A 12,765-nucleotide genomic window follows, 5' to 3' on the forward strand; every position below is an offset into this window, starting at 1 on the left:
CATCATAACTGACGATACGGATGTGAGAAATTAATTCCTGCAATGTATCGCAATACAGCAGTTTTCAGAGCTACTGATGAGCAATTAACGCAACAGCTTTCTCATCTTGCTTGAAAGGACACAATATCAGAAGCATTCAATGGAAGTAATACTGAAGCTAATCACGCTAATCGTAACATGTTTGCCTAGGCGTGACCGCACATATGTCGCGAAAGAGTGTTCGCAATAGGAATTATCAAATGCTTTTAACTCATGGTTGTATCGGTTAATTCACAGCTCATTGTCATATAGAAATTGCCACGATATTGGAATGCAATGCACCGACGCATCAGATGATAACAGCAAAATTATTTTTTGTTTTAGTTGTTTGCTTATGGCTAAATTCTATTATCGAAGTCCGGAGAGAACGCGTTCTCTCCGTAAACTTCGAAGAACACAAATGTATTCCCACGCAATTTAAAGAGCTAAAGGTGCACGCTTTAGAGCGATTCGACTCACGTGACCACTCGAGTACAAAATAATGATGCGTTTTCATTCATCTTCATGAAAGTCATCAACGTCATTGCGATTGACCATTATCAAAATCCTCATCGTAAATATCACCGATGAAAGCGAATATATGAACACCAACTGAACGGAACCGAAGCGATGTTCATTAATGTTGCATAATTTCGGGTAATTTGTGGCGTATAAAGACGTGCAAATTATCCGACAAAATGTGGTAACACGGACAAAGGAATTTGCGTCTACCTTTTCGTGCGTTCGGGTGCTCATGGAGGAACAATAAGGAGTTACATCAACTTTAACAACAAGCAGCTGTATGTAAATTTACGGGCACGTGTCACGCTTTCTGGACGCCATCTCATTATGTCGAGCATTTAGAATTTGGATCAGACTGCCGCTGAGCGTAGGCCACAAAGCCTGATAGTTGACTCTTAAACGTGTTTTTAGTGTCCATGGCCTGATTGATCACAATTTTCTTTTTGATTGTAATGACTAGAAGTGATTAGAATTTTATAACCGAGAAAAAAACATTTCTGGATTAATGAGTGAGGTAGGTGAAACCGGTTTGAAAGGTTTCACTTTCACGATCGATGCCTTAGTTAATCCTTGCATTATGATTCTTGGTTACTCCAACCATTGAAACTTTTGAACAAAATCGGTTAAGAGTCCAACTAACTCTTAACTCCAACTAAAATATATAGGTTCACCTCGCATGACGCTGTTGCAGATGTAAGAAAGGCCACGGACTTAAAAAAATGTTTTGAGTGCATGGTTGGACCAGAGTTTGGATCAGGGATCATTCAATCAGACATCCAACTCCCTGGCTGGAATCCATTTCACACGCGCCTACGTGCGTGAGGTAGATGTATGCGGTATTGTCTCGTGAGTCAGAGCAGGTGTAAATGCGACGAAGGTATTTGTCTTTTGTTTGGGGCGCGAGTATGACCGTGAGTTCGCGCGTGCAAATATCATCATTCACCATTAAACGTTTTGAGCAAATTGTTACGCTGTAAATTGCCGGTTAATCCTTCCCTAGGATGGTCAACTTCCTTTGACTTTAGTTTAGCTTAAGTTGGCTATTTCGATTTGTCCTTATGTATGAACGTTGTATGAAAAACAATGTAGTATTTTAAAATACTTCGAACTACATAAATCTGCGGTGGTGGTTGTATTCAGAGCGCCGTTTCGTATTCATTTTGAAAAAAATTTATACAATTGCTTTCCGATCCTTCTTCATTTTCATACAAGCTCCATATCAACAGTTGCGTGTATTTAGCCACCATCTGCGCGCGCGCGCAGTATATTTGACAACTTGAGATGAGAATAGCTGAAGAATCGTTGGGAATAGCCAGTCGCGTGTCACGCGGTAGGAGGAGTTTCTGTGCACCGGCAGACGTGCCGTGCTCGTGAATTGTCGCGAATTGCGGCATGCGATGAAAACAAGACAATAGCTTCATTTGTCATCAATGAGACGCGCGTTGCCATTGGTTCAGACGAGCAGCTGCTAATAGCCAGAAGCCGATATTAATATTCCGTCATGTCACATTCGTGCACACGCAGTTTCACTACGAGCATTCACTTTTGAATGCTTTTACGGCTGCGAGTAGCTTCCAATACTGATTTCGCGCGCTGAAACTTAATCGCACTTTAAGTTTGAATACGTTTGTTTTCGAAAGAGACAATGACATTGCATGGATAGAGATGTGTTAACGACTTAGCGTTTTAAGGGTCCATTTGCAGACAAAGAAAAACAAACGCTAAGGTGAGGACAGAGAGTGAGTCATCTTATTACGTGCATTGCTGGAAAACACTGGTAAGAAGCAACTGTTCAGACGTCTCAAAATGCCGCGATCTTTGATGGTCAAGCGACAAAATAACATTGTTGCCGTGTCACACCGACCTAAGTACAATTCAGACGACGAGAGAAGCAACGACAGTGGATCCGATGTCGATATTAATTTGAATACGAACTTTGGCTCACCGGATTCGGGTTATTCTGGTCAGGCGAGAAGTCCGATTTCGTTTGCTCACAAAGATATCGAATGTGGTAACTACAACGACCGGGATTCCGTGTGCTCGACGCCGAGTTCGACCGTTTCTAATTTGAACGTCGCGCCACATTTGCCTATTTTTCAATCGCCGCTGTATTTCCCTGCATTTGACCGTCTCAGTATTTCTTCACCTTACGGCATTTCTCTACACGAACAGAAAGCGAACTTATCGCCATCGAGTCCGAGCAAAAAACGTTGTATCGATGCCGAGAAGTCGACGAAGTCACCGAGGAAACCGAAAGCGGCTAGAAAACTCAACTTCGACGAGAACAAATCGTCGCCGGTTTCTGGGACAATAATCAAAGACTTTGTCGATGAAGTCGATGGCATACGCCACGTGAGCGGGGATATCGACAGCAGTTTGAACTTCGTCGAAGTGACACCCGAAGCAAAAGCGGAACTCGAAAAAATTGAAAACAAAATCGGAGATTATATTTGTCAGCTGTGTAAAGAACGTTATGAAGATGCCTTCCAGTTAGCCCAGCATCGCTGTTCGCGAATTGTTCACGTAGAATATCGTTGTCCAGAATGCGACAAAGTTTTCAACTGTCCAGCGAACTTGGCTTCACATCGTCGCTGGCACAAACCGCGTCCGAATCAGGCCTCCAAAAACACTGCCACTCCATCGGCGCCATCGCCGCCTTCACGAATCATATCACTCAACCCGAATTTAGGACTTTCGGTCGGAGGTACTGGTACTATGGTACCGGTGGAGAGCGACCTGGAGTCGGATGGGTCAATTTCACCTGGATCTCATGCAACGACTGAAGAAGGCCTCTTCGATTGTCAGATGTGCGGGAAAAAATTCAGACGACAGGCGTACCTTAGAAAGCACATGGCTTCTCATCTACAAGAAGACCGTCCATACCCTTGCCAACTCTGCGGCAAGATATTCCGTTCTGAAGGAAGCCGATCCAAGCACATGCTTCAACATTCCACTTCATCAAACATCAGGGACTTTACGTGTACAATTTGCGGCCAAGGGCTGCCAAACAAAGGTTCCTTGGAGAAACACGTTCGCATGCACTCAAATGAGGTATTCCCATGTAAGTATTGTTCTAGTACATTTTACAGTTCGCCAGGTTTAACTAGGCATATTAATAAGTGTCATCCTTCAGAAAACAGACAAGTTATTCTTTTACAAATGCCTGTAAATCGTCCATGCTGAGCGAAATTGGTGACGATCTTACCCTTATAGATTAATTAGATGATGATTAAACGTGAGATATGGGTTTGTTTGCTCGTTTCCAATGTTCATCGGTGACTGTCACGGGTGAAATCAGTTGGCCAAAAATGTACTTCGCGTATTGAAATGCAATTGTTTTTACGAATTGACACTTGCACGCGAATGTGCAGCCGTGATGACTCATGCGCATTGTGATGATCTTGAGCGCACGCGTCTGGTCCCCAAACAAAGCCGAGGATCCCAACGATCTGGGTCAATCGCGGATGAGTAATGCCATCACTGCCGAGACGCGAGTAATGGTATTTTACACCGGCGTGACAATGGATTTCAATCCCGTGAGACCCGAGAACAAAGGAATTGATGAACATTTCGCTCATTGAGAAAGACTTGCAGCAGCAAATTCCAATGTTGTTTCCGCCGATTTCCGCGGGCAATTTTACTTCGCACCAATGAAAATGCGTTCGGGGGAAATTACACGATCATCGACCAATCTGAGATAATCTCGTTAAGAATTTGGTTCAAACAAATTTCGCTATGCGTCTAGACAACGATTTTTCGCTCTTTCTTTTCTTGATTGAAATCGGCTAAAGAGGCAAAGAAGCTTTTAAAAAGTTACCTTCTATATACGTTATCATTACAGTAAAAAATCAACATTCTAAAGATTGACCTTCCGTCCGAATGCAATTTTCTCATAAACAATGAGTAATTAGTGTTTGGTGAATTATCGCGTTAAGAGTAATCAAGATCTTATAATGCTTTAAAGGAAGCAATCAAACAATATTGTTTTTATGAAATGCCATAACACTCTTCATCTAATTAATGAGATATCTTATATTTTCAAAATAATCTATACCAATGATATATATTTCGAGTTTATATATATATACTTTCTTTCCATACAAAATGTTTAGCATAGAACTGCGAGTTGTCAGTGCCTTCTTTGGCTAAAGATCCAAAACGATGTATATATACAGATATATATTTATACACAGTCATGTTACTTAGGCTAGTCATATAGTATCATCTTTGCTTCTGACGAAAATATTGAGCGTGTAATGTTTTTGCGTTCGAAATAACATGGCTTGGTTCTTATTAAACCGAGAAAACGCTAATTTGTTTTAAAAAAGCTACGTTTCACTAGCCCGAATAATGGAACTAAATGCCTCGCCTTCATCATGATTAAAAAGCTCAAGTACTAAACGTGCAATCTAAAAATCTATTTTACAGATCATATCTTATACAACGGATTATTTGACTTATTTGATTTCCTAAATTTATTTTTATCCATATCTATATTTTTACGAAATGCTTTTGTCCTTCTTGCAAGTGTATTCGTGTCCAGTTATTCAATCAGTTTCCTAAGAAATACGCTTAGACATATTACACAACGCCATGAGATAATTAAATGAACTGTAATTATACTGTTGTACATACACGTGCCATCTTTCCTGGTTGAAGAAAATACGATGTTTACAAACTGAATCTGCTGTTCTGCTATCAAAACATTCCTGTTTCTAACTGAAAATCCGTCTGCTATATATGTATAAATACATTCGACTTTCTATATTTTCTATGTTTCGTATACCTAATTAATAATCAAATGTGAATTTAATATGTCTAACGATACAACTATGTGCAGGCTGAACTATTCCTATTTTGGATGTTTGTATTTGTTTGTCATGAAATGTAATGAAATGACAATGATGACCTCACTTTCTAATTGCCTGCTTTGCTCGATGGTGGGGTGGTGCTGCTTTCACGATGTTGACCATAAAATAAGTGAATAATTTTATTTCATATTACGCTGATGTGCCTACGATCAAAAACTATTTTTGTTGCAATTCTGGCTACTACCTCAAGTGTTCAATACTGCCAATAAGAGCTTAAAACGAGAGTAGCTATAATTTCTATTCTTCCTAGGGCAATCGATACAAACCCCACTCATCCATCGAGCGATCATACAGAAAGTGAAAATACGTCGAATGTTGTTGTTACGTTATTACTGCCTGTCTCTTGCTCAATATGATATTTGCTTGCGTGTCCACCTTAGAAAATTGTTGTTACGCAATACTTTGATTTTTTGATTCATCACTCGCTGCCTGGTGATGACTTGAGTAAAATAAAACAATGCCTTTGATAAGTACCGCGTAGGGTATAGATGACACCCCTGTTTCGCCCCTGTTATTTGAAGGGATTATCAGTAATTCCAACGATATATTTCATACAGAGAATATCCCCTAAAAGAGTACGAACTTGTGTACTTGTGGTGTAATCAATGTAGCATCTTTTGATTGTTTTTAATGTATTGCGTAGTGTGATTGATGCTAGTAATTGTCGATATTTGATCGTATTTCATTAATAACATTAAATTGAAAATTGGCACAGAAACGAGTGTAACCCGAAGAATTGATAGGATTTTCACATATAAATGTTATAATAGTACCATCATGCCAAGACGTATGTAACAAATTACTAGTTAAGTTGGAAATTGAACTTCACAACGTTCCTCGGAAATAGATTCTGTAAATCGCCTAGAAAACGAATGTATAATTTTCTTCAATACAGACAAATAATTTTTTGATGATTATGTAGGCTTGGTTATGTAAAACTATTTATGAGCCATCAACGTACACAAACATTCCTGATGTACTAGATCTATATATATATATATATTTCTGTAAAGATGCTGATAAAAATGTGTTGAAATATGATATTACTTTATTTGACGAATAAACGACGAATACATAAAAAGCATCTTACGAATTTCTTTGTTTAGTTTTGTAAGCGTGTGATAGCTTTTCTTTGTTGCTACGGTGTCGTCTGGTTGGTCAGCTGCTGTCTGAGGAACTGTCTCTTTATTGTCAATATGATTACTCCAAGGATACGCGTAACCGTGCACTTTTTTCAAAATACTTATCGACGAAGCAGTTGATACAAGGGACTAGATATGAAATACTGGAATAGAAATGATATATTAGATATCATTCCAACGAATGTTTCTCTGCTGCCGCCCTCAGACTATCTCGTGTGTCGCTTACAATTTGATCAAATCACAGTCATATCACGGAATACGTGATCGAAGTAATGCGGTATAACTGATGTGTTGTAATCATACGAAAAAAATGGAGCGTTTTTCATATTTCCATGATAATTTCCAACCGATTTACTGAATATGATGAAGGTGTTCGCCTCCAATCCGTCACAACAAACCATAACTCTTGATATATCCATCTCAAACCAAAATTTGTCAAATTCATCGAAATCAATAAAGCACTGGAGCACAATTTACAATGTTATAGCCCCGAGGGCCAAAAGAATCATTATGATATGATATGTCAGTCATTGTCCAAGGTTTAGTTTATTTCTGAAATAAATATTTAGACCATTTATCTCTTTGTTTTATGTTATGGACCATATAAGTTTGTGTTTTTGCTTGGTTTGTTAAACTATGGGACAACCGTAAACATGCACACCACGCGCATTACAAAGCAGTTTCTTGCAGGACTACGGCATCTGTCCCCGCGGTGGTTGTCGAAAATTAATAGCATTCGTCATGAATATTTGGTATACGGTTATTCTTGGGGCCTCGTGTTCTTTTGTTCCGTGCAGCTCGAGATGCGGACTTTGTGCGCGCACGTGCCACACGTTGACAATGGACGCGCACGCACCCATAACGAGCCGATGCATGGCATCGCGTGCCTACGCTATTGTGTCGGATTCTTCAATAGACGAATTGACTTTTTTGCTTTGCATATGAAAAGAGACGATCATTTGCCGAGAGCAAAGGAATTATCAAACTTCATATAGCCGCATACAGGCATCTCTTTGTCTAGTCCAAGGGTTCATAATGAATTCAGATGCATGTTCGCGGAGATCGCCATTTCTAAATGAATTTGATGGCGACTTTAATTTTGTAAGATAAAAAAGGGCTTTATTCGGACTTTAAGTGGTCATTTTCAACGTCGCATTAAAAAGACATTACGCAATTTTCGTGCAGATGAATATAGAACGTATTCCGTATTATTCATGTCTACATCAATGCGCTAAAATATAGCTAAATGAATACACGATCTATATTATGAAGTATACTAGAAATACTTCTCGCGTTGCACCTGCTTGTTCTAAGAACATGATGAGAATGCTACCCATATCCTTTGTCGCTGCAAATGATGCAAATAGTTCCGCACTTGGAACTCGAGTACCATCCGAAATAGCAGGTGTTCGGGCATTTTCAACGTGTAAATAATTTTTCTATAGAACAATTCAAACAAACGTACTGTTCTAAATTTTTTCATTCTTCATCTAGATCGACCTGTCATTTGGCATTCCCACCAAAACAATGCGCGCAATGGACGATTCTTTACTACGGCGGCCAGAACAAATTCGCCATTTTCCTAGTTCTGGCGTTTGGCGTTCTTATCAGCAACTTAGCATTTATAGCCCAAATTAGTCATAAAAGTAAAGGCCAATATCCTCTTACTTAAACTTAAAAAAAGATAACGGTACCACATCCGTGATATGAAGTATCACGAAATACTGTAGTACCTCATGCTAGAGGTCGGTGTTGTGGTGGCAGCTGGTCGGACGGGTTAAACGAGACCCACCGCTGGATGCTACGGTTTCAAGAGTCACATTTCATCGGGTGTATATGGATTATGACGAAAATAAAACTGTATTTCACGACGAACAGACAGTCATTTCAATGAAGCCAGCAGTGGAATTGGTGAAACAGTATACACTTTCATCAGAGCTAATCAATGCAATGGTCTCAAATTCGTTTTTTCAAATAGCAACACGTGTCGCGTATAATATTAATGTTTTATAAACTATTCGAATTTTTATAACTATGGATTCTAATACGAGATACATATAACAAACTGGTTTGGAATGTTAGTGGGATGTTGTCGTTTTTCGTTGTTCTTTTCGTTTTCATTAGTTAAACGATTGAAGACAGAAGAGGTCTCCATCACCAGAAATAAGGCGTTAATAGCGCAGACGTCGGTGTTCGATTTGACGCTGAATGGTACCCGCGATCAATTTCAATTCAATTGTACATTTATTCGGATATATTACACACAGTGCATTCGATTACAGCGGTCTTTTGACAATGACTTTGTTATCAAAGCCATGAATATATCTTATAAAACGTCTTATTGTGATAGAAAAATTGCTTCATAAATCTCTTTGCAAATTTTATGAATGATAATTTGATAGATTTCTACAACTCATTTTTTTTCGTTTACGAAGGGATATTAGGATGGAGTGTAATAAGATATGTATATATATGTATATATATATATACATATATATACATATCTTGATGTTGGTCGACTAAGCAACGTGATATTGAGGACACGCAGAATACTCGTTCACAATAAACTTTCTTATGGGACCGTAATGTTCTCATCAGCTGTTGCCTTGAGAATCACGGACATATTAAATGCAACACATCACGGAAGCCTAGCATTCTGTTGAGGAATTTATTGCAAATTTACTGTACTAGTGAGAGTAGTTGACATTAAAACTATGCGTAACAGCTGTCTTTAGCGTGCAAAGATTCCTGATGTTACTTCCTGATAGCAAAAATGAAAAATGCATAAAGAGGCGCCAAGCACGAATAGGCATTTATGTTCATCTATTGTATTTTAGTTACTAATCTGCTTTAGTTCGTCGGATTAAGCACAAATCGTCCGCAAGGCAATGATATTTGGGAGCTGGAAAAGTAAAATAGCTGGAATATGGCTTTCGCTAAAGAATTTAAGAATGCCAACACGAATCTTTGTACATCCACTCGAAGCAGAATTTATATTCATATGTCTCATGGTGTGAAATCTGGTCTCTCATAGGCGATGGGCCTAAAACTGGACGGTGAAAATATTCTTTGAAACCTAATTGGTCGTCAGATGGCGGCATTGTTTCTACGCATCATCGCGTGACAGTAATGAAATCATGCCCGATGATCGCATGGATTATTGTCAGGGACTGAATCGTGATCGATACGGGCATCGTTTTGCGCGCACTGCAGAGGCTCCACGTTCAACAGATCGTGAATCGGAGTATTTTAATTTCTGATTACTCCAAGAACAGATCTCTTCCAGCAATCCATACTAACGTTTGGTTAAGGAGAGTCCATGGTTACAGTACAATTAATCATAACAAATAATTCATAGCATAAGGAGAAACCGATTTGTAATCAATTCAACGAAAACCTATCAACCAACGCCGACGCGATCGGTTAAGATTTCACACCTTTCTCCGAGATTTCAAGACGACTGTTTTTTTCCTTCATTCTTTGTATCAAAAATCATCACGAATTGTAAGAGAACCTTTTTTTTAATTAATAACGCCTACGCGAGTTGTATAGTGAGTTATGACCATGGCGATAGGATTTATGACAAATATTTAGTGAAAAACCCAGTTGCTCAATGGAATTCATCTTTAAGGTTATGTCTTCCACTGATCAAAAGTTTAAAAGAAATGCTTTGTCGCCAGGCGTAAATGGGAGATTATAAGGTTGCAAATAAGTATAGAATATGAGGCTTCTATTGTGGAGATGAGAATAATCTGGATTGTCAGCCGCATTTCACTGCGGAATGATTATTATAGAACATTTGATGGTAAGTTTGGCATCCGCCAAAACAATTAATATTCCTGGCGGACACAACTTCGCCGCGGGCTTGGCCTTTCGTCTAATCTGCAACCTGGCGCAGAAAAAAAGAGATTTACGAAACAGATTAGATGTTTGACAATAATTACGCGAGGAATAAATGCACAATACAGGTGAAGCCAATACCGTAGATCATAAATATCGTGCATGCCTTTGATCTCATAGTGATGTTTTACGTTCGTTCTCATCAACGAGGCTTTGCGAAAAGGCTCGCGCGGATTTACATTTGATGAAGAAACAAAAAGAAGTCTTTGTAGACATTCTGTCGCATAACTGGGGGCTTAAGCCGGCTGAAGTATTAACCAAATCCCATGGAAAAGCAACAGAATCATTCTACGCCACATCAGAGCATGAATTCCCAAGTATTTTAATTCCTATTGATCGAAGAAAAAGATCACAATTGCTCGGAATATAGTAGAAAGATAAAAGCGTTTGAGACGTATACTCGGGGCCAAGCAAGTCACTTACACGCTAGCGGCAAAACAGGTTGAAAGATGTGCGAAACGTGTTTACAGGGCAAGATTATGAATACAAAAACGAAACGAGTTTGTGCTCTTATCCCGGAGTCATAACGCATTCGTGGCAAGTTCATTTCGAGATTTTTCATTTCCTTAAACAAAGGAATCCTGAATATTATGATTTATCATGTATCTATGTATGACGTTATTCCCCTGAATGATAGCATTACAATAGATTTTTAATCATCGTAGCCTCGAAGAGAATTAATAATTCTTCTCGAAAGCTAAGTCATTATCGCAATTTTCCAGCTTGGTAAAACGGTATCTTGTCTCAATCGTGTCGGCGCCGTACTGTCGCCCTCTTTGTCTTCCACTTACTCATGTAACCATTGTTCTGTCATTTTCATGCCGAAAGACGCGTGAGTCAAAAAAGTCAATTTGTTTTCGTTACGGAAATACTACCAAGAATCGCCACTTCGCGTCTGTCGCTTCTCGCGCTGGGGTCTTCAGTAATTGTTTCATAACCAGACGGTGACGCGAGCGCTCTGCCGGTGTCAACGTGCAGAGTAATAATGATCGTCTGACTGATCCGATTTTCACGGTATGGACACGATGTGAAATATCAAGAAGCCTAGAAAAAAGCTTAATATTCTATATTAGTCGAATAAACAACGATCTTTCATTAACATCAGTCAAGCAAAAGTACTAAAACATATTCGTTACTCGTTTGGGAGGTACATACGGGATTTACAGTGCATTCTCACCCTTAAACCATCGACTTCGTTGTAGAGTCGATGATTGGACGAATGATCGAGTGAATGGTCTAACACCAGTTTCAAAGCTTGTTATTTTTCAAATAAGGGTGAGAAAATAAAAAGTTCCTTTTTATCTTATTATGTGGGCTCTATAAAAAAAGTATGATCAGCCCGAATGTCACGAGATCGGTTGTCTCTTTCGACCAGCGCATGCAAAAACTGTAGAGGTTGTTTTGTGACTAATTTGAGATGGTCGCGAGAGCTGAGAAAAAGGAGGAGGATTCCTGCACGTGTTGACTCATTGCCACTCTCTATTCATATGCAAATTCTGGACAACCCGAGAAGTTCGTTTGTCATTATTTTAAACGTCATAATTCCATACAAGACACAGTGAACGGATGCTGCAGATGAAGATATTAAGTACGGTAAGCGCACAATCCAAATCCTTTCGCCGCAAATACGCATTTTGGAAAGTTAAATGTGTTTTAGAAATACCCGATGCGTCTGTACCGTTTTACATAAAAATATCCTGTTAATCGGTTTACGCAAGCGTCAATTTATGGTAAATAAATTCTTCTTGGCGCCTAGAATGTTGGCATTTAATCGCTTTTGCGCATTGAAATCTTAATTAAATGCCAGGCTGCTCCTTTAAAACGTGACAGGTATTTGATTGTTGTTACGATCTTTAAAAAACTATAATCTTTGCGCATCGCACCTCATTAACCAAGAACCATAAAAATGCAAATTCGTTTAAACGTACAGGCGATAAACAAAACCCGCACAAAACGAATTCATTATAAATTTCTGACGATGAATGAGTTTCTTATTTTTAAAACTTCACCGACAGGTGGCGCTTAGCAATATATAAATTCTTCAGACAAACAGAAAGGCGTTCTTAAAAAAAAGCGGAAAAGTATGCCGCATGTTAAACTTCCGTTGAAACGGGCAACGAGAAACGGCCGCGGTGGGAAACCCTGCTAAAAAGCGGCACATTATCTCGTAACGAAAATACGGCCCGCTGACAACCTCAAAGACGGCGTGCTCGGCTCCGGATAATAAAACTCTCAGGTTTCACGCCGCAGAAAATGCCATTAAATATTGCTGAAAAGAGCAAACAGCAGAAAGAAATCACAAATTATTAAGA

The 12,765-nt window shown here is 39.2% G+C and overlaps 1 protein-coding gene across 1 annotated transcript; it reads left to right on the forward strand.

The window, feature by feature from the left end:
- Positions 1 to 2,346: 2,346 nt before the first annotated feature.
- Positions 2,347 to 3,723, forward strand: LOC141915155 (insulinoma-associated protein 1a-like). Its single transcript, XM_074806575.1, has one exon. The coding sequence runs from the start codon at positions 2,347 to 2,349 to the stop codon at positions 3,721 to 3,723; it is 1,377 nt and encodes a 458-aa protein (XP_074662676.1).
- Positions 3,724 to 12,765: the final 9,042 nt, after the last annotated feature.

The sequence above is a fragment of the Tubulanus polymorphus genome, chromosome 1 (assembly GCF_964204645.1).
Source record: "Tubulanus polymorphus chromosome 1, tnTubPoly1.2, whole genome shotgun sequence".
NCBI lineage: Eukaryota > Metazoa > Nemertea > Palaeonemertea > Tubulaniformes > Tubulanidae > Tubulanus > Tubulanus polymorphus.